Raw genomic sequence first — 26,390 nt, forward strand, 5'->3', positions numbered from 1 at the left:
GAGCAGACAGAGTGGTGCTTTTATTTACATCAGGTCCTCAAGTGACTTCCTGTGTCACCCCTCTCTCTGACGCACCCCCGAAGACTTCAAAGACACAAAGAGACAGAGAGAGATGAAGAGAGAGAAAGATGAAGAGAGATGAAGAGAAAGAGAGAGAGATGAAGAGAGAGAAAGATGAAGATAGATGAATGGGCCCAACAGTAAAACCCCAGGGAAGGTGACATTTGCATGACAGTGTTATATCTGCCTATTAAAGCAGCGCATAAAGGCTGCACATGCATGGTCTGTGCCTCTTTCCAGAACACAGTGCAGGTCCCTGAACTCGGCAAGCCTTTCACAGCTTGTGATGGAGCGGTGGGTACAATGCAAGAGAAGGGACTTTCCATCCTGTTGCAGCCGCTACATTGCTCCTGCTCAGTGTGCTCTGCTGGTGAAGCGTCCCTACTAGACTGCATCATACCCACTGTGCAGCAGGGGAAGAAAAATCTCCCAAAACTAACAGCATCAAATGCTGGATTTCCCAAGAACTCACAGGTTCTCTTTCTGAACTGGCTCTTTGGTTAGTGACAAGCAAACAAAATACCCCAAACTACCAGCCTCAACAGTTGGGACTTTCAAGCTCCCTCTCATGGTAACAACTCCTGGAGAGACATTGCACTGCTTCCTTCCCTGGGCTTCTGAGAGGACTGTTAGGGTTTATTCAGTGCAGTGTTCTTGGAGGGTCTCTTAAAATTACATGTACATAGAGTGATAATTAAGTATTCCCCTGGACCTTGTGCTCACCATCATTTCCAAATGATGGCCCTGCTGCTATTACCATAGTGATAACTGCCATGGAAACAGAACTCTCAAATCTCGCAGAGGAAGTGAAACACCTTATATTATTGTCCCCACACACGGCTGCTATTAGTGCATGCTGCAAGGCAGAAAATAGTCTTAATTCAATTTAAAAACAAAATGTTTCAATTCGAAAAGGAGGTGTAACCATTTGTGCAGCCTGCTATGGAAAGATGTGGCATCTCAAATCAAGTCAAATCAGCAAATTGAGAGTTGTACATGTAGTGCACATGGAAAGCAAACCTTGTCAGTTCATCAGCAAGAAGGAAAGGCTATGAGAAAAGTGTTAGCTAGATTCTGGGGCTTCAGCAATGTGGGGCTTTAGCGGATGTGACTGCTGCTAAATATAGCACTGGCCTGAAACAATTGTCACCTGTGGTCAAATGACATAAAGCGATAAAGAAAACAAACTAAGCTGGAACATTATGTGGCTGACCAAGATATTGCAAACTCATCTTGTGCAAAAGTTGGATGCTAAAAACAGAAATGCAACCTCATGACTGAGTTTCAGACCAAGTACTGCACTCTCTCCCTCCTCGGCCAACCTTTTCAGGTCTTTCATTAGAACTTGGTATCTCCACAAGAGCTTCGGTGGAAACATGATCAATCTATTGTCGGCCACATTAACTCAATATGCAGTTGCCGATTGGAGACAGATGGTCTATAGGATAAGATTCTCTGACTCACAATCCTCCATTTGCCATCATGGGTGATCTACTGGGTATCAGTCCCACTGAGTGGCTGTGATGGCCTTTACTGCCAACCCCCTGGCTGAGCTGTCTGAGCTCTCTCTACCCCACTGTCTCTGCTGGGCCCAGTGCGTGGTCTGGACCCCCTGCCTGCAGCTCGGCAAATTGATGATAATAAACACCCCTCTGACAGCATCGTGGAAAAGGTCACTGACGCAAAAGCATTGTGGTGATGTCACCAAAAGCAAATGATCTGAAGAGCACCAGGGCAGAAGCTATCTATGTGTGTTTACATCCATGAGTGTCATTAACCTGTTGAGGAGTACGGTCACAAATATGTGATTAGAATGTTTGCAATCCGAGAGTTCCATATTATGATGCGACAATTACCCTCAGAGATTTTCCCCATAGACTGTATAAAGAACACTGAAACTATAGATCGTTTGTGTAGAATTCTAGAAGGAACCAGGAAAATAATTCACTCCTCAACAGGTTAAGGAAGTAAAGGCTTTGGACAAAAGCCTCTGCTAAATCACATAACCCTTACTATACCAATAAAAACCAAGCAGTGTCACACTGATTGATGACTAGTGGATAAGCAACCAACATTTGGGTCTGAGATGAGGAACCAATAATTGGTTTTGGGATAAGAACCAATAACATGTTTTGCACAAGAACTATTATTGGGGTTTGAGATGAAATACATATTTGGAGGTTGGGATAATAATCCATTTACAGAGGTTTGGGATATGAAGCAATATGTTTTGTACAAGAACTATTCTTGGAGTTGGAGATGAAATACATATTTGGGGGTTGGGATAATAATCCATTTACAGAGGTTTGGGATATGAAGCATGATGTTTTGTACAAGGACTGTTATTGGGGTTTGGACTAAGCATCCATTACTGGGGTTTGGGATGAGGAACTACTTAAATTCAAAGGAATTCAAATTAATTATATAACAATTTGACTTTTTTTTTATTATCATTTAGCTGATACATCAAATGGGGATCTTGGAGCGGTCAAGAACATTGGTCTAGATACTGAGCAACATAAACACATGATAATAAATGTAATCTGATAAAACCTTTTAGCCTCTTCAATATTGTTATACCATTGGAGAAAACAAAATCAACCACCACTTAATGTACAATTTCTAACTTTATTTCATTATCAGTACAAATTGATATATATTCAGCATACAGTTTGAAATACAACACCTCCCTCAAGCTCGAAGGACAAAGCACAACGCATCATCACCACAAGCTCAGCTAAGGGTGTGGTACAATCCAGAGAACAATAAACAATACCCATCCAAAACAACAAATAAAAACGGTCATATGTATTACAACAGTAAGAAGACAACAAAATAAAATCTTGGAAATAAATCCATGGATTAGAAGAATAGAGGTGGCAAGGTCTGTCAGAGGAATTGAACTGCTCTTTTATGTATCAATTTTTTTTCCCTCAAGATGTGCATTGCAGTTTTTTTTAATTATTACTTTTGTTGTTTCAATTCAACATTTCAACAATATTTTGTAAATGTGCTAACAGATAGCAGCCTCGGATCTTCAGCTGATTGTGAATTTTACAATTGTAGTGTAGAGGCTACAGAAGCCAACAGAAGATCTCTGAGCATAGCTGTTCACACCACATTCACCAGTACCTCCTTAGGTCAAGGAACAACGGTAAGTCCTTGTGTTTTGATTCTTTAATCTAAGGTAAATTGGAATGCTGACATTCTTTCCATATGAGACCATGCTAACAGTATAACAATGATGCTGTCTACCTCTAGATACATCTAGACAAATGCAATCCCGAAGTACACTTTCATTGAGATTAATCTACTGTATGATAGGGTCATGCGGTCCATAGTTTTGGTATGTAAATACAGAATACGTTGTCATACTAGTTTGCAATCATAAATAAGCAAAAAGTATTTTCACAAATCACAACATAATATAATAACATTACTAATAATAATGAGAATAATAATAATAGAAAACAAAGACCACAAAAATCATTGGTTTTTCACTCCATGAGTGCCAATAATGGAGACCAGATCAGGAGTATCTCAAGACAGAAACAAAAGGAAGGGAGAAATTAGTGTGCTCTTGGATGAAGATTTGGTCTAATCTATACAGAGGAAGACCTAGAGGAAATACATGTACAAAGATAACCTCCTTCAAGACCTCGTGCTAATGTACTCAGAACTCCACCTGCCCCATTCCAGAAAAAGACATCTCCAGTAATATTTACAAAAGCAACAAACAGGTAGAGATCTGGTCACCGAGCTCCGATGCCACCGGAAGTGGGGGGCACAAGAGCTCCTACGCAGGGAGAACACGGAGGAACACAGGGCCTCTGACTTGAGTGTTCAAGTAGATCTGGATTACAAATACAGTAGCTCCGCCCACCATCCCTTTAACCACGACAACATTCTCTGACTCTGGGTATGGAATGAACGAAAGATAGATAGTGCGAGAAAGAGGAAAGGTGGTGATGGAGAGAGAGAGAGAGAGAGAGAGAGAGAGAAGGAGAAAAAAGAAAGCGAGAAAAAAAAAAAAAAACAACAAATTAAAGTGCTGGGGTAAGCACTGAAGCCCTGTCTGGCTGGACTGAGGGTTTGGAGCAGAGAAAAGTGGAGGTGGTGGTCGCGAGGGTACGGAGAGGGCACGTTGGCCCTCTAGCAGGACACCTCCATGGTCTGCGGCCGGTTCTGGGCGTCATGGGCTGGGCCGGCGGTGGCGCCCTCTAGCTGTGAGTTGGTGTGGGTGCGGCTGCGTGGGCCGTCCACTGAGCCCATGCTGGAGGACGAGTGGGTGCGCGAGCGGACCAGACGAGTCATGCTCGCTGTGGGCACTGATGGAGAGAGAGAGAGAAAGATAAATAAAAAGGGATAGGGAGGGAGACAAGGAAAGAAAATATTTAGGAAAAGACAGTCAGAACTGGACCTCCAAAATGATGTTTCCACAAATATGCTTTTTAAATAACTTCAGTGATGGATTAGGAAGTGCAGTTGATGGGTTGGGGTTGGAACTGGGAGTAGGACAGGCAGATCCTGTGTTGCATCAGCAGCATTCCCATCCAGAATGTGGTGATAGCGGGAGAATAATGAGGGCCCCATGGCCCATCAACAGTCCCTTTAATAGTCAACCTCTAACAACGTGCCTACTGCACAGACCACACATCACTACACTAATGTTTATTTAATAAAAAAAATTTAATTGTATAATTGGCAGAAAATCCTTTAGTTTGGGTGTTCACAGTTATTGTTTATTGAACTGAGATTTGTACGTGATGTACAGAGACATATAATTATCGGAAAATGTGATGTTTTGAGGGCTTACCACTAGTCATCTTAAGATACTTCTGTGGAGTATAACACTGCACAATTTCCTGGCAAAACGGCAAAAGCCTGACACCAGTCAAGGAGGAAACGCCTAACATAGAAGTGGAAAGGACAGCAGATCGAGTCACTTCTTCGTCCAAAAAAAGGTTCCAGAGTTTTAAAATGTCTGGACCGATGAACATGCGGAATCACCCATTTTAAAACCATGTATAGTGGTTGACGTTGTCATTATTCTCCCCTGAAGAAAAGAATATCCTCAAAAAGGGATTGGGAGTTTTTAATTCATTTTTGCAGTGCTAGAAAAATGAATACGCAGGAGTAATGTGCCATGCTCAATTCATGTCAAAGAAAGTCAATGCAGAGAGAAACAAAAGAACTATATCAAATAAATAAATATAAATCTTTCTGGAAATAAATTAATCAAACACAGAAGGACATAACATTACACACTCCTACTCACCTTCTAACTCAATCGACACACAACAACCTTGACTGTGACCAAACAACATGCATTTCCATAGCTCATGATGCACAAGACAGTGAGACAGGAGACGATGGCTTTCATGAACCGTATATGCGGAGCTGAACAGCCAGGTGATGGGCGTGGGGAGGGGGGGGGGGCGCAGAAGGGAGAGCAAGGGAACAAAGTGCTGTTGTAAGAGGCAGCAGGTTGGCACAGCCAAAACTGCTGTGTGAACTCTTGGTACCTGATTCGCTGTTCAGGTGGCTGAGCAGCACATGGGGGACTGTTAGCGTTTCACAGAGGCGGAGCAACAACACGGGAAGAGGGGGAGGGAAAATAGAGGGATATGCGAAGGTTATTATTACCATGCATTCAGTTGGGAAAGACACAGAGAGAGAGAAAGGGAGAGAAAAGGGAAAAAGGGACGAAAGAAAGGAGAGGTTAAACAAGGTGAGTACCAGCTTGAGTTAGAGAGAGAGAGAGAGGGAGAAAGACAGAAGCTGCACTAAGACTGGTGGATTCCAAGGAACAGCCAGATGGTGAGAGCTGAGAGTTTATCCCTCTCAGACCAGAACGCAGTAAGACGAGTAGCTTTCAAACACGCACAAGCAAGCACACAATCATACAGACCAGAGTTTCCGCTAGAAAAAAAATGGTGCCGGTCACAGAGGTTTTGTTTTCCGGACATTTTGATGATATGCTGGTCAAATATCCTATTATCCCTTCTTAATTAGTCAAATTGAGGAAAACTGGAAACAGGCTATGTAGCTTAAAGAATGACTCAGGCTGTATAGAATGCAACATGTTTATTAGCCTAACTTAAACATGCCTGACAAGATCTAGCCAGTATCTCTTCATGGACAGCAAGAGTCCGCTTCGTTCGTTGTTTTAAAAAGACTACTGTACGTTGTTTGTTGCTCACACAAGAATGAGCGCTCAGTCGCTCACACCACTACCCCCTAATGCTGTGCCTCTTTATTTGATAACAATAAATTAAGAAATGTTTCCTATTCTGGGAAATGTTTAGTTTCTTTTTCTTTCGGCCGCGGTTCAATGATACCGTTTAATTGTGCTCATATACAGAGACAGAGAACGCATAGGCCTACTGTATGCTTTGGGTAAAGAACACTTTGCATGTCCAGTGTACACGGAGAATGACCGTGTCTTGGAGCGGCCGCACCCCCGCAACTCCACTTCCAATGTCACTGATTCCGACAGATACGCCCGACACTTCTGCTTTTTATCTGGTGGTGGTGGAGTTGACTTGACATATGAGGCTTCAGACGTTACCAATTTATCATCATCCATCGCGTCTGGCCTCTGAAAAAACTTTTAAGGCTAGTCTGCCTGGGCCTGGCCATGTTTGAACCGCCTCACTCATTTGTTCGTTGTTTAACATGGACGTTTTAAGCGTGCGCTTCCTATTTGAAATGCAGCATAGGCTATGCGTGTTGTTTAATAGCTTAGGCTACTTTTCAAACGGTAGAGCCTGTTCATTTAAAAACATAGCCAGAGGACGTATAATATAGGCTTACATATTAAGGCTTATTCTCAAATTCAGATTGCGTTAGGGGACGGGATTATTAGCCAATTTCAATCGGACAATTTGACCGGAGAGATTTAATTTTGTCGGACATTTCATTTTTTTTCCGGCCAATGTCCGCTAATTACCGGACAACGGAAACCCTGATACAGACATATAGACATACACACATACACACCACCCCCAACACACACACATATTTTCAGGTGGCACTTCACTGAGAAGCATGAGCATCAAAAGACCGAGCAGTGGGGAGCAGGATTATATATTCTCCTCCTCTCTATTCAGATGTGCTGTCCAGTCTGTTGACATTTCCATTCCTGGGAGCAGAGCCAAATAGCCAAGCCCAGCACAGCCACTCACAAACACTCATGTACACACACACACACTGAAGCATGACACTGGAAGCTACCAGAACTAACCATGGAAAAGTCATAGTTCCAAATTCTCAGGGGCCTCTCATGCTAATCGGAAGACGTAAACCTACTCTGATCTTCTCACTGATGAACTAATTGACAGAAATGACTACATGCATCTGTATGACCTCACGGGAGACGCTGTACATACATTGCCACGTCTGTAGGTGTGAGATGAGACACTCTAAAGTGTGGGCTACAGTAGTGTAACGATGTCTATGGTTATAATAATGACGTCTGTTTACTTGTTTACACAATCAGCTTGCTTTGGTAATGGCGTGGGGACTTGGGTGTTTGTGTGAGTCACACTGGCTTGTTGACATGGCAACATGAGGAAAGCAGAGCAGACCCCATTCCGAGTCAGAAGGGAGACGGGGCGGTGACCAGCCACGTCCTCTGCCTCGGCTCTGAGCGCCTGGTGTTGTTGTTCTGCAGTGAGAAGCACGTTCAGATTTAAACAGGTAACTGTCACACTCGCCTCAGACTGAAACACAGAAACAACAACTTGCTCTATTGACAGTGACGCAATAGCCAAGACTGAATGACGTGAGAGAGAGAGTGAGAGAGAGAGTGAGAAAGGGAGGAAGAGCGAGAGAGAGAGAGGGAGAGAGAGAGAGTGTGTGTGTGTGTGTGTGTATGTGTGAGTGAATGAGAAAAAAAAACATCAAGCCCCATACACATATTCTGACAAGTCCACCATAGTTCTTAGATATTGAGTGACATTGTAACGGAACTAAACAGACAGGTAACATTATCAGTGTACTGAATATAGTACTAATGTGACACTAAACACTAGGTACGGTTTCTGTATGTGTTACAAGGGTGAGAACTAAGAAAAATCTACGGGAATTTAACTGCGTCTGTGATTAAAACAGCGGAGACGGAGAAGGCATGTAGTCTGAGTGTGCAAGACGATGAAGGGATCAGTGGGGCGCCGTGAAATCTCACTGGGAACAGAGGGACCTGGCCTGCTTACTGAGGCCAAGAGGTTACCTGATTGACCTTTCTGGAGTTTAAGAAGAAAGGAGAAGGAATGTGTCTAATCGCCTGGAGTTGAGAACACACAGTTATTCTACTGGGTGACTTACTGGGAGTTAAAATGCTCCCACACGTACACAGGCAGGCAGGCAGGCACGCAGGCAGGCACACACGCGCACACCCACACACACACACACACACACACACACACACACAGTGTACAAGTCAAACCGACCTGCTACTAGTCATGGTGCCTATGTGGGAAATACCTCAGAATACCCCCAGAAAATATTCATAAAGCACTATGCCTGTGACTGCGGTATTTGTTCTGATCAGGTCTATAGTATCGATCACATATAATAGCGATGAGTGGGATGAAATTGGGTTTTTTATTTCAGTACGCAGGAGGAATTCCCCCAACATTCTCCTCAGCTACTGTTCTAGAAGGTGACAAGACTGAAGGTGCCTGGCAGGCTAGCGGGCGGGCGACTTGGCGGGGGATGTTAGCCATGGCTAGCCAGCTTTTTGCACCGCAACCACTTTCCACTGCACACATCCCAGTATGGGAGGAGTAGGTGGGTGGATACCGGGGCAACATCAGCGGAACAAAGAGACAAAGAGACAGACACAGAAAAAAAAAAAAAGAACAGGGGAGCTTGAGTAAGCCACCTACAGTACCCAAGACAGGAGGTGGGAGGAACCTGGGTGGAAAATGCTGCCACAAAAAGGCTTCAAATGAATGGATGTCAAAACGAAACAACAGCTCAGTCCAGAAGCCATCCATTCCCACAGTCTCCCCAGGAGAAGACAGGCTTGTTTGGAGTACCAAAGGACGCAGGATTTCATTCAGTGTTTATATGTGTAAAGCATCCTTTACTCACAGGGACATATAAACATTTGGTAACCTGGAATGAAACTGCTAGGAAAGCAAAGGAGCCTGACAGCAGTTGTCAGATACAGTGCAACATGTGTGACTTTTAACTGACTCTGAATATCTATAAATCCTCTGGCCTGTCACCTGCAGTACGTAAATTGATTTCCATAGTGAGGGTAAAGTTTACTTAGAGCACTGTATCATTAAACCGGACAACTCAAGTAGAGTGAAGTGTGTGTGTGAGTGAGAGAGAGAGTGTCAGAGCATCACAGTAAGGGATTAAGAAAGGCCATGCACCACATCATCCTGAGTGAGGGTAGCCATACTTACTGTAGCTGTTCATCACTGAAAACCAGACAGGAGGACACAGGGCGGGGTGACAGGGGTCAGTGGGATATTAGTCAAATTAGTCAACAAGCAACTGCCCATCAGAGAGTGCAGGTCTAACAGTCTCTTCCACTTTTTCAACCCGGGAGGGCCTTTGTGTATTGATCCATTACTAAATTCCAAATGAACTGTAATATAGATTACTTGTATTGATTTTTTAGAAAAAAAATGCTTGATTATCACTCTAGAAGCTCTGTGCACTATTTGTAATATAAAATGAATGTGTGCTACTGTAAATTTCAGTTTGACTATTAACACATGCCTTTCCAAACAACAACTGCGATCATCCCAGCCTGAACCTAACAGGTCAACAGCAGAGCACACACCATAGCAGAGGTGGTCAGATGTTAAAAAAAAAAAAATATATCTACATGTCCTCTACTGAAATATCAGACACCCAGAGCAATGGGAAAAGAGAGGGGATCAGCTGTTTGTGTTTGTGTAGGTGGTGGGGGGTCAGAGGGACAGCTGAGAAGAAGCTTTTTTTTTATGACATCTCTGGGGAGAAGCAGGAGCATAGAGTGAGACTGTCAGACAAGACACAGAGACGTAACACACACTAAGCACACATACCAAATCTGACATAAATTCAACAAACACAAAAGAGACACCACAACATTATACTCAACACTTGAAACTGATAGCACTGTGACATAAGAGAGAGAGACAAGTCAGGTACTCACTGTAGCCCATTCCTTGCACAAAGTATTTGAAGGCCTCTGCGAGTTTACCAGGCTGTAAGAAAACACACACAGAAAAATTCAGAAAGCTCAAGAGAGAGGCCACTGTTAATAGTTTTCAAACCTGCACGGCACGCCCTTTTAGGTCATGGTATGTAGTTGCTGTATCTCAGGAGACTATTGACGTGCTTATCTTATTGACGTTTCTTACCTGGACAACCTGAGGCAGTCCACCACAGTCAGCCATCTGTGAAAAGACCACACAAATGTTCCTAATCCGTCTGCAAGGGCATTTCTCTGTGTATATCTTACACAAATGTGACAGTTTGGAAAAAAAAAAAAAAAAAAAAAACATAACAAAGATAGACACAGACAGAGAAAAAGACAGCCACCCACTTTGAGCAAAGTTGTTTTTGTCGGGTTTAACCTTGAGTTGCACTCCACCTGGGATGGAACAAAACAAGATGAAAAGATGAGCCTGCTCGGTGAGCCCGTCGCAAGGGCCACATGACACATGAAAGGAAAAGGGACCTTGAGAGATGTTTTGTCTGGGTGTGCTGATAGCACAGGCTGTTCCGTCCCCGAGTGTTACATATTGTAAAACAAACAGACGACCTAACAGCTCTGAGACAAATCTATGGCTAAAGCCTCCACAACAAACGCATCATGAAGACAAAGACTTTAAGATTATCGAGTGACTGATTATTTGATACATTATTTAGATCACACCTCAAGCCATGCTCATGTGCACAGATGCAACACTCACCACAGCGTCCACTGCTGGGGATGTGTCTCCCACAATCAACAGAGATGGACACCTATAGACAACCAGGAAGATCAGTCATTACACGTGTCACTGGTAAGACAAAGGAAGAAAGGCAAAACATCAAACACAACCAGAGAGACATAAAGGCCTCATGTACGTACTTCAGTGTGTTGACAGTGTCCTCATTCAGACCAGGGATAGGCCTCTCGATCTCCAAATCCCGACGACTGCAAAACAACAAAATCATCAACAATCATCAAGCCGCCACACTGACAAAAATGCTTTGGGCAGTTCATGTGACCACTCGAAGCTTGGCATTACCCATTGTAGGAATTGTAGAAGAGGGCCAGGTTGTCCTGGTTGATGTCCTGTGCAATGTGGAGACGGTAGGTCTGGATGATCTCCTGGTTGTCAGTCAACTCGTCCTGCAGACAGCACAAAGGCACGTGTTAATGGGGACAGGACAGTTGAGAGTGACAGGAAGCGAGTGGGAGAGAGAGAGAGAAATGGGGTGAGACTGGGAAATAACCGCAGGTGGGAACTGAACCTGGGTGGCGCTCTGCCCTGTATGTGGTTGGTACTGTATGTTGCCGCTTGCTCCACTACTCCCCCAGGCACGAGGCACATGTTCACACAGGCTCCAGGGAGGCATTCTAAGGGAGGCTACAGGCTGATGAGAAATGCGCTCTCTGACAGGGTGCTAAGGAGCGTCTACTCATATAACAAAGTCCTTTTCATTGAAGCTCTGACATGAATACAAATGAATTAAAGTGCACTGACTGGGCTGCAATCCATTTCAGTTATCCAATAAGAGTGGAAGAAATAACTCTATACAAATATTATTATTACACAGCCTCATTCTTCTCAATTCATTCTTCATCTGTGTGTTTAAGTGCAAATGTTAATCATAAATTTGTATTTTTTTACCTACAGTAACTGATGTCTCCCAGGATACCGCTCACTAACACCTGCAGTCAGCCACAACCTGTTTCATAACATCACAGGCTCAAGAGAGCCCAGAAACTTCTGATGAAGGGCGCAGCACATGTGCAAAGCTTCAAAGAGCATTATAGCACATAGAGAGAGAAAGGGAGAGAGAGAGAGAGAGAGAGAGAGCAGATCTAACACAGTCAGGGAGCAGTTGCTGAAGGGACCAGACTCAAGGCTGTCGCCATAGCAATGCCTGAGGTACCCCATTAGAGAGGATTAGAGTAGAAGCAGAGAGGGTTAATAGAACCAGTCCAGCACCCCCTACTCCTCACTAAAACACCCCCTTCAGACGCAAAAACACACACTTCTCCATCTCCCTCCTCACTCTTTCGCTCTTTCATCTCCCTTGAAGTCCCTTATTCCTTAGAACACTCACCGCGCTGAAGTGATGGTCCATGACAATGTCCACCAGGTTACTGGTCCACCCAGACAGCTGCGAGAACAAAACAATGAGGGAAAACATTAAAATGCAACACTCACATTGACATTACGATGAGTTATAATGCGCAATTCATACTAGAGTCTCCTAATAGGGATTTGGTATGGTACTATGCATAATGCCCAGTGCTGAGCATGATCACCTCATGTATGTCTTTAAAAATAAACTATCTGTTGATAACAGCTACAGTATGCAATACTAACAACTACAACCATGTCCACTGTTTTGTCCTCTGATATGCGTCTGCATAGACAGCTGAACACAGCGCCAGTGAACTACAGGCACCCACCTTAGTTGCAGCCCAGTCCATCCAGCCCTTTGCACATGGGTCCACATTGATCAGAACCAGGCCCTCCACTAGAGTAGGTTCATTCAGCTGCAGCAACACAGAAACCAACACAGAAAGGGACCGTCAGAGGAACTCAGAAACACAGGGACTCTACTAACACAAGGCTCAGCCAGCCGCATCTGGAAAAAAAACAGTGTGGCTGCAGATTCACACATATCTGACTCATACACCGATCTGACACATTCACTGATTATTATGATTTTAAGTGAAGCCTAGAAATTCACTGAACTTATTATTTTAATATATTGTAACATTGCAGATTATGTTCAGCTCAGGTTTGTGTGGGTAAGGTTTATGTGTCTCTATTACATATTGCCCCTCGGGGACTATACAAACATCCTTCATCCCTGATGAGGCCGATTAGGTGGCAGACTGCATAGAACTTTGCACTCATAACACGAGTGGGTGGGCTGTGTCCAACCAACCCAGCTCTGGTCTGATCTGAGCTGTTTTGCATGCGGGTCACCAACAAACTCTGCACCTTCACACGAACTGAAGACCTTTGTGGTCAAAAAGTGCTCAATGCAACGCTGGTCAGCCTTTCACACCTCAAACCTGTGCAGCAAAACCCCCAGGAACTCACACTTATAGAGAAAGAAAATGTTTACTTAAATTATTTCAAAAATAAAAAAAAAACCTTGACGAAAAGACTAAAGAAAAGACAAAAAAGCTAAAAGAAAGCTTAAAAGTTCTAACTCTACGTTAACCCACTGTAATGACTACTTCTGCTTTCTGTCATTTGACGATTCTGACTACATTATCCACTTGAAGTATAAACACAATGCATCTCAGAGCCAGCATGCGTATGGCGAGGCTGAGGGCGCCCTCGCCGCAACTTAGAGGAGGAGGACGAAGGGGTGTGTGTGTGGGGTGGGTGGGCTTCATCTTCGTCGTCCTCATCATAACCAGGCACAGCGCATCTCTTTCTGTATAACACCTCCAAAATGCTGCAAAGTGGCACAACTAAAATTAACTGTAATTAACACATTTCATGTGTTCAAGTTTCATGTTATCTCGCTCGCTTCCCAGGCTATCGAGTTCTCGCTTATGTTCTCCCTCACACTCACTCTCATGCACACTGTAAAAGACGAAAAGTCGATTGTTTGCACCACAATAAAAAAGTTGAACAAAAGTATTTAGTGCTCCGGTCATCCCTGGGTTTAGTCTCCTAGAAGTAGCCCAGCCTGTCTCACTGTAAAAGACGACTTTGACCTAGCCTCATAAAAAAATTAAGATGTCAGTTTATCAGAGGCTTTTTTTTTTGGCAGCTAACAAAAGCAGATTTATCCAAATACAATGCATCTACTAGAAGAAACACTTTTCTAGAAGAAACATGATCACTAACATATCAACAAACATCACCGTGTGACAAATGGGGCCATCCGCGAAGCGCACACAGGGGATATGACTATAGATTAGCAGTTATTCATACAGCTACTACACTATAGGGTGAGATGAAGAGATAAGGAGAGTTTATCTGTGTATCCAGGATGTTTAAGAGCTATTTCCACACTTTCATTTCTGCATTTTGCTGTCGCTAGACAGCTGTTATTCGCACTACCAGTTGTAGGGGAGGTACAGATAGACAGCCCATATTATTCATGTGTACAGAAGTACATTTTGCACAAGTAACTGAGAAGCTGGACTCATATTTCATATTTATTTCAGTATTAGTTAATCATCATATCACGACCACAAAGAAAAGATGATTAAAATAATTGTACTGACCCTGGGTTTCTTTAGCATAAATACTGTGCACTGTACAGTCTTTAGAGTGGAGGCTAATATTCTTTATCTTTATAAAGGTTAATTAAGTCCATTTGGGAACATGAGCACATCTCTGAAATACGGTGTGTGTGTGTGTGTTTGTTTAGAGGGACCTTAACTAGGCTGCTAAAGGGATTAACTGTGGAGATGGGGGTTAAGTTCATCCCTTAATATGTTCATTATTGCAGGCTGTGGACAGACCCATCTGCTCACTAAGTCAGTTCTTCTCATATTATAGCTGGGGTCTGCTTGCTGGAGTTGACCTCAAATAAACCACACACACACACACACACACACACACACACACACACACACACACACACACACACACTATTCACTGAGTGTTTCAAGTGTTGCTGTGTGCATTGTTGCTGGGTAGCAAAAAATTACACTGAAAGTACTTTAAATTACATATAAATCCCAAGAGAATCAAACATGCAAGGAAATCCTAGGAGGCAGGATGAGAGTGGATAGATGTGGAGCTGAATAAGCATATCAAATATGTATAACTAGGAAATTAGAAAGCATCAAGCAGATGGGAAGAGCAGCAGCAGACTCACCGCCATTTTGGACAGGATGTATGCTCCAGCACCCACTCCAATCCCAATAACACTGTTTATCCTGTAGCAGAAACACAACGAGCAGGAGTCAAACACACACACACACAGCTTTACACTCAAAACTGACAGAATGCCACAGTTTATCAGTTATCTTATCACAAACTGTGGCACTAGGCATGACTGAAAAGAAACACCAGGAAGTGGACTCACAGCCGGTGAAGTTATCAGTGGAACCAGCTAGTGGAAGTACTCACTTGAGGTGGGTCAGAACTGAGGGGATCATCTCAGCTAGCTCGTCCACAGTGGGGTACTGATACCTGAGGGGGTGGGAGGCAGAGACAGATGGAGAGATCGTCAGAACTGGGCTAAGAATGATGCATCTAAAAGTTCCATGTTACAGCAGAATTGATGCATTAGAGTGTAATGTTAAATTTGAATAGTTGGAACAGAAACTAGGAGTAGGAGGAGTGGTCGCTTGAATTGCAAGATCTGAGAGCCGGCAACAGACACATCACCTCATCGGCGCGTCTCCTCACGCAAAAAATATCCATGATGAGCAGTTAGCTGGCCTGTTTGATGATGCAGAGCTCAGACAGTTATGAGTATCAGATGACACATCAACACAGAGAAGAAAAATGGTCTTCATAAAAGCCTTCTTGAGAAAGTTCTAGATTCACCAATCAGTGTCTAATGCCAAGTATACACGTGGCAATTTTGACGTGATGCTGGCTCTGAATCAGTTGGATCCGACAAATGTATTAATAGGACCGAATACCTGTACCAAGGTCCAATTAGAAAACATTACAATAAACGTTCCGTCTCCAGTCCGACTGGAGGAAAAAAAACACAGTGTCTGTCCGTCTTAAGAGCACTGCATCAGGTCTCCGAATGAGCCCACTCTGAATGGAAGAGGGATTTACAGTAAATTACTGGTCTCCATTCTGGGCTCGATGCCCACTGCCAGTCTGCTGCCCACTGCATGATACCCAGCTGTTTGAGATCGCCCACCCACCCACCCCCACCCCCACCCACACACACAATGCCATGGAGTCTCCACATTGCTCCAATTTAGCAAGGTGACTGCCAACAGCCAGGGCTTGGCACAGCAACAGGCCGATCACAGGAGTGATATTAACACAGACTGAAAGGTGCCTGTTAGAGCAGAGCGTTGCGGCTGCCGAGGTGCTGCCACAACGCCGCCGCCGCCACCGCCACTGCTGCCACCACCTCCGCGTCCCGCCGTTAAGCTCAGCGCGGAACTAAAAAAGCGCCCATGGAAATAATGACTGGTGGAGAGGCGTGGAGCTGTCGAGTCAATTAACACGGCGGCGACAAGACAAGGCACCGAGATGGACGGGAAGAAGAGGAGGGTGTGTGTGCAGCGAGCAGAAGATGAAGGAACTATAAATATCGATCGAGCGCGTGTGCCTCCAGGATCGCCGGCAGTTGTGAGCCAGGGATGAGGTCGGCACCCCTACTGACTCAATCACAGCTCTGATTTTCATGATGCATGAGACAGGCGTCACAATTAGCACAGCAGTGAGACTCGGCAGAAGTGCATCAGGGGCATGTGGGTGATGAGCTATGCTAATTCCAACAATCGCGAATAACAATGGTTGATTAGGATGATGATAGCATTGGTGATGATAACTATGATGATGATGATAATGTTGATAGTGTGCTGGGGTGTTGGTGGGTTTGAGCCTTACGCTGTGGGGAAAGGGGGAGCCCCCTCCTGTTGTCCAGGAGCATCCACGTGGACCACTGCAAAGTGATGAGTGATCTCCTGCATGTCCTCAAAGTTGAACAGAGTGTTGAAGCACGACTTATCTGCAGAAGAAAAAAAAACAGACAGGGGAATTTAAGATCTAAAATAGCGTGCATGTTTGTGCTGTCAACTTTTCCATGTGCCACAAAAATACACACCCTAAACCACAGAACTCTCTCTCTACTACCCACATTTGTGAAGAAAGTGTTGGCAAACCATACAGTATGGCACTGATATAAAGTTTATCCTTTGAAGTATCATTACTAAACCTCAGTTCAGCACATATCTTCATCTAACTCTATAGTCCTAGGTTTGGTAGATGGTAATCTCAAAATTCACAAAATGTCCGAATGGACTACAAACACCAGTGAAAAAAAGGATGCAGTTGATAATCAAGCCAGAGTGTTTAGAGTGTTACATAGGGTCAAGGGTTTCAAGTGTTGTGGGTGAGGACATACGGTTGAGTCCAATGTCGTGGTAGGTGAGAATGACAGGACGGTTGCCTTTGGGGGTGCCTCGCATGGTGACATGGAGGACTCCATGGGCGGTCTCGATATCATGCTCCTGGAAAAAGAGGAATCAAAGACGGAGTTATTAACAAAGTGTCAACATGACACTTGTCATCTCATGATCAACATCTTGATAGATGACATGAGATGACAAGGAGAGATATAGAGACGTCAGTGACCAGAGGTGCATTCAAATTTGGAAACGTAGGTAAACGCTTGCGAACATTTTTTTCGGCTTGCCTTCTCTGTGGTAGTAGCAATGACCGTACAGAGGCCCTGGATGAAGGGTTACCGTTGAAATGGAATGTTTGCGCAAAATCATTCCAATTTAACAGTTCAAAAGTTAACACGCTCGCCGCTAACGTTTGCCTCTTTTTGAATGCACCTCAGCTGACCTCTGGCTTTAATCTAATTAATCACAGGATGGAAATTTCCACCCCCAGAGGAGCTATGGAACTCTAAATAAACCTTAACGGCTCTGCTCAAACGGTCTGTCTGTCAGTTAGACTGACGTTGCTGTCAAACACAAAGACAACGCTGAAGGCCACAGACATGGGCAATGAGGCTGACTGATATAGTTGGATTATAGTATATCCGGCTGTGTGCATGCATTTTACGTGTACAGTATGTGCACTGAAAAAGGGTGACATCTGTGTGCTTGTTTTTGGTTTATTTGTGTGTGTGTGTGTGTGTGTGTGTGTGTGTGTGTCTGCCTGTGTGTTTGTATATGTGTTTGTGTGGGTGATTTTGGTTTCCTTCCATCGCTGCTTGTTGCTATGGACCACAGAAACCGCTCAGCCCCTTCTGAGCGTCACAGTGTGCTCAGACCAACGGCTTGGACGCCACAGTCAGCCAGCAGGGTCTGACCACAGGAGTCAGAACACAATCTCCCCCAACCCGACGTCTAGTCTCTCAACACTTTCACACACGCTCTCTAGTGAATGGTCCATCATTCGAAAAAACAATGAGCAACTGTGATGAAATGGGGTGTCCTCAATTAATTTCATGGAGTTGCAAAACACTTACGAGGTGCACAACGTTGAGGTGTAGGATAAGTGCTCGAGGTGCAGGCAAAGGTGCAGACATGGGCCTCCCAGATGTGGAGTAAGAGCTTTGAGTGAATGTATGAACTTTGACATATTTTGGGTTAGCAGGAACAAATTCTCCAAATAATTTGCCTTGTAGTGACCAAATGGTCCAAATAGTAATAAACCAAATAGTCATACTGGCAGTAGATAGGCATTGTAAGACATATGCTCTCTCTCAGTCACACACACACACACACGCACAAGAATACCACAACACAAACAGGAGATGGAGAGTAACCCTCCAAAGTCATCTTTCTTTTCTTTTCTTTTTTTTCGTGTAAGTCGTGCTGAGGTTCAGACAGGCCGTTGCCAGTGATTGCCTTTCAAGTTAAAAAAAAAAGGGATCTTAACTGCGCACATCCAAAGTCTCAGGCAGCTGACAGCTGCGAGCAACACTATGTCACCTCAGAAGGTGCAGGGGGTAAAAATAGACAAAACGGTTGATGGGTGTGTCCGCACACATTCACCACATCTGGAATGTGAAGTAGTGAAGATCCCAACATGTCTGTAACCCTTCTAAATACCCGTCTCAAATTTTGACACAAGAGAGAGAGCAGTCCTTTCATCAAGCGATATTATTCTGTTTTATCATCAACTGTCCTACACTGCAATACTGACTATTTTCAATACTATAATCAACTGTATTTAAACGGCACCTGCCTATTGCCTAGCTAACATGCAACATATGTGTCTCTGACCACGTTAGTTTATAATACAGTTGCATAGCGTTTCTGTTGGTTTATCTATTTTTGTTACAGGACATCAGCAATAATGAAACATACCATACATGGTCTATTTACCTTACTGATTAAAATGATAACTGTAACAGGGACATTTTGATTGTATGTAAGTATACATATAAATATAAATTGACTAAATAATTAATGTAGTGTTACCATGTTACCAATTTAAGTTTAAGTTAAGATACGTTCCTCTGTTTTAAGGTAGGAGGCTAGAATGGATCAAGTGCTAAATGGCATCAAACAACATATTGCATGTGTGCTATTGGAAGCAGTAATCAGCAAGAATAGCAGTGCTGATAATAGTGAGAACTCAAATCGACATCCAGAGTCATGGTTTTGAATGCAACAAGTTTTGAGGTGGATAGCAGTTGCCATGGAAATCACACATACACAGGTTACCCAGCAGTGACAGAGTGTGTGTGTGTGTGTGCATTTATCCCTTGGCAGAGAGCAGCGCCTTTGCTTTCTCTGAAGAGTTGGATAAGAGATAAGTTTAAGGATGTCTGAGAAAGGGGAGGAGAAGAATAGGGGGAATGGAAAGATGCCATTAAACGAGAGAGGATTAAGATTAGAGTCCAACTCACACACTCAGGCTATGAAGGCTAATCAAGTTTCTCTAACGGCTTCAGTTTGGATTACTGATGTCTTACTGTAGTATTCCACTGTGTAAACCAACACTAGCTCACTTGCGCTGAATGAATGCATAAAACAATTGAAAGCACCATCAATTCAACCAGCATTGAGCACATGTTCAGATGTCTACGTCTTTCTTCCCAGTATGGTTCTTGTAGTATAGCTAGCATCTTGCCCTCCTGTAAACTCAGTCACTTATCGCTTAGTGGCCTAGAGAGAAAATGAGCCACGTCAGCCCCTCCTAATCTTCCTCCCTCCTCCTCTTCCTCATTTGGACAGAGTCCATTCCTTGCACTTTCAACAGTGACTGACCTGGAGCAGCAGAGGCACACTGTTCCTATTCTTTGCCTGGTCACTGGGTCACCTGACGAACAATCACAACAAAAGCACAGAGTACCCGCGTAGACATTGCCAACTCTGACGTTGAAAAACACACACACACACACACACACACACACACACACACGCACGCCCTGCATCACAGTTGACAAAACTGTCAATCACATTCTCACTCTGCGAGTGTCAACTTCTCTGACATGAAACAAGACCTGCTGCCTACCAAACACCTGCCAACCGCACTATCGCTCCCAAGACAGCAGCACAGACACAAGAGTTTTATGGTTCTGCCTTAGCCTCTATCAGGCTCCGTTAAGTTAGGCATCTAACGTAGAGGTCCGGGGCGGACGCGTCTTTGGAACTCACCACTCCAATGACCGCACAGGCGATCTGGTTCAGGTCCAGAACAGCTGTCATTTTCTCATCCGGTGAGAGGGAAAGAGAAAGACAGAGAGAAAGGGACGGAAAGAAAGAAAAGAAAGAGGGAGCGCTTGTCCTCTTGTTCTCTTTTCCCTTCTGATAGAGGGGCGGTGGCAGCTACGCAAGCTGGGAGAAGGGGGGTGCAGCTCAGAAGGAGAGAGGAGGGGGGGAAAAAGCCCAAAACAACACGCTGCGCTCTCTCTCTGTCTCTCTGGGCACACGGCAAGGAGCGAATGAAATGTTTCTGTAGACAGCAGCTGATCCCAGCCAACGGAAGGGAGGAGAGATGGAGAACAGAGGGAGAGGGAGAGGGAGGGAGGGAGGGATAGAGAGGGTGGGAGCCTGAAAGAGTGAGAGAATGAGGGAGAGGTGTGAACGAGTGAGAGAGAGAGAGAGAGCTACCGAAGGAAAGAGAAAGGGAGAGGCGTGAGATGATCAGTTGGAGAGACAGACACTAGGGAGCTGGTATGGAGAGAAAAAAAAAGATGATAAATAAATAAAATACCGAAAAGAGAAAAAAAAGAGGGAGAGAGGGAGGGAGCATGTGCAGGTCCTAGCGGGTGAGCGCGGTGTTGGGAGACTCTGAGGGAGCGGGTCCACTCGGTGAACTCTAATTGGATTTGGAAGGTCAGGTGAACAGGAGGGCGGTGGGGGCGGGGGCTAGCCACACAGAGGCTGAGTGACAGGGGCTTTGTGAGCGAGCCAAAGACACAGACACCATGTAGGCGCGCGGACACACACACACACACACACACACACACACACACACACACACACACACACACACACACACACACACACACACACACACACACACACACACACACACACACACACACACACACACACACACACACACACACACACACACACACACACACACACACACACACACACACACACACACACACACACACACACAGGGTTAATGTGCCTATTGTTAATCTTGTGAAATTATTTAAAACAAACTTGGCTCCTTTACTCCTAAAATGGCAGTGTGGATGATAGTTAGCCTATTGGTTGGGGTTGGTATGTTGGCTCGGCTACTGGGCTTCTATCGACCCTCTAGGGCCTCGGTCTTGAAGTCCCCTCTAATGACAAGTATTGTGGAAAAAAATCACACAACAACCTCATGCCTGACCCCTCTCTCACCCGGACACACACACACACTCTCCGGGTGGCGGTGTGGGGGGAAAAGGGAGGCAGGGCGAAGGGGGATTACCTTCAGATTTCAACAGCCAGGCAACAATAAAAGCTCCCATGCTGGGCAGCCTCTGTTCCCTGCGTCTTAATCAAAGGTATGCTACAGAGGCAACACGGAGCCGAGGAAGGGAGGGGGGCCACTGAATAACGCTGGAGTCTTTGTGATGACTGAGCACTGCTATAAATGACTGGCCGACTGACTCAGGAGAGGTTACTAAACGCAGTCTGACCTGTGAATGGATTAAAAGCATTAACTGGGTTAGCATGACCATTAGCAGGAAACCAGCCTATTGAATTGAGTCTACTGAGTTGACAGCTGACATCTCTTTGGTGCCCTTTGCTTTAACACTCCAGGAATGCCATCTAATTAGAGTCACCCTCCAATTACAATAAAATGTGTTTCCAGGTTGACTGAACTGATAGTGTGTTCCGGTCTAGTCATTAGATTCATTATTAATATTTGGCCATGTAGATCCACTTTATTCAGATGCTGGATATGTGGCAAAGAGAGAGCAGTCACTCCACCTGGTCTCAAACCCAGGTCTACTGGTAACCCATCCAAACAGCAACGGCATGTTGTTGTTGTGGCAGTCAGAGTGCACACTGTCTCTAATGGTGCTCTCTACTCTGTCACACTACACTCCTTTTTGCACCCATGTGCACCCATGCGTTTCACGCACAGTACCTCATTGCATAATTGTTTTATGCAACAGTTTATTTTTTTCTACTAATTTTAACCCCACCCCATTTTGGATGTCTACAGAAGTTACCAAATATATTTTGGCGAAAGAAAAATAATTGTGTGTGAATTACCTTCACAGCTATAAATGCCCAATTTTAGGGTCTGGGCTGCTTGCTTTTGAAGCTAGACTAAGCTATTTAAATATTTTAATAGGCCTACTTTATATAATTTACTATGTGCATCTATTATGCAGCACAGCAAATCAAAGTTAATCCACTACTTTACATTTTGCATTCCAGTTGTATCTAAACTAACCAAAGCTTGACTGAAAGATTGTAAAACCATTGACTTGTTTTAAATTAATTAAGAGACAGGTCCTCCTCAGATACTGCTGAAAACTGCTGGTTTCATCTCAAGCACGCACGTATTATGAACGCACGTTTTTTTTTTATGTAGCCAGTCGCCGACATTCAAAAAAAATATGCGGTTATATTTCACAACTTTTGCGAAGTAGGCCTTCTGGGAAAGGCTGGCAAGCAAGCTGCTGACAGATATTACAGGTATTATAACTTAGATATTTTCTTCCCTAGGCTAGGCCGGCAACACGCTGGAAAGATGCAAACAGATCAACTTAACATGTACAGTATTTCCTCCTGATTGCGAAAACGTTTGTTTTCTTTTTCTGTCAGTCCGTGGTTCCTTCATAAATTGCGCAGCAAATTATCAGACGAGTGACAGAAGCACTGCGCATAATTTGACCAGCAGTCTTCGCGTCCATAGTTTGTGAAACCATGCTGCGTCTGAGCAAAGATTCTAGATGCCCAGCGCGATCCAAAAAGGAGGCCAAATGAGCGTCCGGCTTGAGGCTGCGCCGGACGCCAGACAGAGCTTTTAAAATCCATATGTCCGGCCTAAATTCGAACGTACTGTATGGCCACCCTATCGCAAACTGGCTTATCAACTTTCTCCCTCTCATTCTACCGCTCATGTAGGCTATCTGCGTATCTCTCAGGCCTCGGCTACACATATTTGTACATATTATTACAGCTTTATTAACCACACCCGTGAAAAACATCTTCACTCTGCAACCACTACACTTCCTCCCGTAGTCTTATATAGTCACTTATACAATTGCGTTTTAAATACAGGAAACCGGATGGATAGAGACGTTTCACTCGCTCTCTTGCACTCGCTGGCGGTCCCATATACGCAAATTTAATACCTCCCTTTCGAAAATTCAAGACATCCCCGACAATTTAAGACTTTTTTAAGCCTTAAAAACAGAAAGTTGTATTTTAGACTTTTTAAGACTTGATGAGAGTAAACTTCTCACCCAGTGCTCGTCTCAAACGCCCTCACCATCTCAGTCACTGCTGGGGTGATATCACACACAGTAATCCACATTCTGGGGAGGACTTCCATTTCATTGATGAGAAGCCTGGTGGCTAGGTTACACACACACACACACACACAATTTTGTAAGTGTGCTCACAGACTGGCTAGCACACTAGTGCTGCCAGGCCTTACACTCCCATTAGCATGGATGGGATTAGGCCTGATTGGGGTCACGGAAAGCTGTCCAACATCCAAAAACATAACAAAAAAAAAACCAACGAAATCTGGGTCGCTGCAGGCCAGGATCACTGGGCTCGTAAGTGATTGAAACAGGTACTCTGGAACCAATACAGTAAAAGAATAGAAGACACCAGTCAGGCTCTGAGAAATACACACACTGCTATTGCATTACATTTGCTAATGTTCAAAGCTGTCAACAATACACTCTTTCAAAAGGTGCAGCACCTTTGTGCTTTACTAAGAAATTCCCCCCACACAGACTGATTGTATGAGTAAGTGAATAATGTGTGTGTGTGTGTGTGTGTGTGTGTGTGTGTGGGCATAAACACAGCCACCTGCTTCACCGAAAACAACGGGAAAAGGTACTCCAACAGTTAGGCACACTGATTGAAACAGATGTGAAGACCACCCATAGCAGTAACTGTAACATTTCAATAATCTGAGAATGGAGGTCGGGGACACCACTCTTCAAGGGCTCTTTCCCAGGATGCACCTGTTTTTTTGCTTGTGGAGCGGAAAGGGGGCGAGAGCGTTGAGGACATCCCTCTGCTTTGGGTGGGTGGGGTGGTTTTACCGGCATTGGGTTTCCCTGCTAACACCCACGCATCGTGCCATCACCTTCAGGGTCTGCTCACAGGCCGCCCTTCTTGCTTGTGTTTGCGACTGTATGTGTGCGTGTGCGTGCGTGCACGTGTTTGGTTTCTGTAAAGGTATGTTCCATAGAGCACGCATCAAAGGCCAGGTGTGTCCTGTCACACGCTACAGGTTCAGGTTTGCAACAAAATCTGCAAAATCTGCAAAAGGCAACAGGTACAGGAAACAGGCGATACGCTGCCTCCAGACATCAAAATGTCAGCTCTGGTATGTGAAGATTTCGTTTGGGAGATTCATCTAGAGCTTGTTATTCCAGAGATGGTCCATAGAGGGCAGCCATACATAACCAGTCTACCAGAGGTCTTTTTCACTTCAAGGCATAAATTCTTAACGGGCTGCATTCTGAATAAAAACTGAATGAAACATCAAACATCTAACACATCTAATCTAATGTGACTGGGAGGTAGTCATGTCTAACAGCTTTCTTATGAACCAATCAATCAATCAATCAATCAATTCATTAAACATATTAGTCTAATCAAATGTAAATAATTTAAATGTAAATGTAAATGTAAATCAGGTTTCTAGGCCAAGTATACTTGTGTATACAGTACAAGGAATTTGGTCTCTGCATTTATCCCATCCGTGAATTAGTGAACACACAGAGCACACAGTGAACAGTGAGGTGAAGCACACACTAACCCGGAGCAGTGAGCTGCCTTGCTACAGCGGCGCTCGGGGAGCAGTAAGGGGTTAGGGCACCTCAGCCGTTCCTATTGGTAGGGGATTGAATCGGTAACCCTTCGGTTACAAGCCCAAAGCCCTAACCAGTAGGCCACAACTGCCCTCAATACTGCAATCAATATAAACATCTCCTTTTCTCACCTATTATTTTCACTGTCTCCTCTTTCCCCTCTTTTTCATCACTTATCAATCACAACCTTGCTTCTGGTACAGACACTATTATCTACGCCATAGCTTTGTTGGTTGTGAATAAAACTATGCTTCTAAGTGATAGCACTTACTGGAGAGTAATAATTACATAATGACATTTTAATGGCATAGCAATCTAGAATGAATCATAAAATCTATGATCAATAATTAATTTCCTCTACAGCATGCATTTGCATAATTTACATAAACATGTAGCCATCTAGAATTTTCTCACATCCACTTATCACTCACTGACTCATTTCAGCTCAGTTACTTTTCCACGGCAATGTAACACCCAGACTGACAACACACTTCCTGTGTACAACCTGTACTATTAACCAGCTTTTAACACAATGCCCATGGTCACGGTCGGCACTGGAGCTTCACACAGGCCATCAACAGACCTACTGCGACCCAATGTCTGCTATTTACATTACTGTAACTCATTAAGCTGACCCCTTCATCTGAGGCAACTTGCACTACAATACGGACTTGATAGTGCAGTTGTGTTCATGAAACTTGAAAATGAGACATGAAACTCAACTTGCAGAGAGTAGCCTACTATGCACAATGCGATTGCAATCCCAGGATATCAAACCCAGCTGTCAGTACAACATGCATGTCCTAATGTAGGTGGCTTTCTCACCTAAGCCATGAAACCAGTGACCTTGATGCTGTTACCCTTTGCTCTGCCAGCTGTGCCTAGGCATCCAGACGCCTCCCTGGGGCCAGGGCAGAGTGGGCAGAGACGGAGGGGCTGGAGGCCCACTGGAGCTTAGGAGCCCATGAATGAGCTCAGGGGACAGGGGCGACTGG

At 44.3% G+C, this 26,390-nt stretch overlaps 1 protein-coding gene across 1 annotated transcript in view; it reads right to left on the minus strand.

The window, feature by feature from the left end:
• Positions 1 to 2,674: 2,674 nt before the first annotated feature.
• Positions 2,675 to 26,390, minus strand: part of LOC143115378 (protein NDRG3-like) — a 54,657-nt gene continuing 30,941 nt past the window's right edge. The window contains exons 4-16 of the mRNA XM_076277362.1: positions 17,317 to 17,422; positions 16,800 to 16,920; positions 15,345 to 15,407; positions 15,091 to 15,151; positions 12,704 to 12,790; positions 12,352 to 12,408; positions 11,307 to 11,410; positions 11,147 to 11,212; positions 10,986 to 11,037; positions 10,616 to 10,663; positions 10,431 to 10,466; positions 10,223 to 10,274; positions 2,675 to 4,388 (exon numbers count right to left, since the gene is read on the minus strand). Coding sequence (XP_076133477.1) covers positions 4,213 to 4,388; positions 10,223 to 10,274; positions 10,431 to 10,466; positions 10,616 to 10,663; positions 10,986 to 11,037; positions 11,147 to 11,212; positions 11,307 to 11,410; positions 12,352 to 12,408; positions 12,704 to 12,790; positions 15,091 to 15,151; positions 15,345 to 15,407; positions 16,800 to 16,920; positions 17,317 to 17,422 — 1,029 coding nt within the window. The 3' untranslated portion in view covers positions 2,675 to 4,212. The remainder of the gene's footprint in view (positions 4,389 to 10,222; positions 10,275 to 10,430; positions 10,467 to 10,615; positions 10,664 to 10,985; positions 11,038 to 11,146; positions 11,213 to 11,306; positions 11,411 to 12,351; positions 12,409 to 12,703; positions 12,791 to 15,090; positions 15,152 to 15,344; positions 15,408 to 16,799; positions 16,921 to 17,316; positions 17,423 to 26,390) is intronic.

Source organism: Alosa pseudoharengus, unplaced genomic scaffold (genome assembly GCF_046254945.1).
Source record: "Alosa pseudoharengus isolate Yale_2024_CS ecotype anadromous, Long Island Sound unplaced genomic scaffold, YU_APseudo_1.1 YU_APseudo_1.1_scf_9, whole genome shotgun sequence".
Taxonomy (NCBI): Eukaryota; Metazoa; Chordata; class Actinopteri; order Clupeiformes; family Clupeidae; genus Alosa; species Alosa pseudoharengus.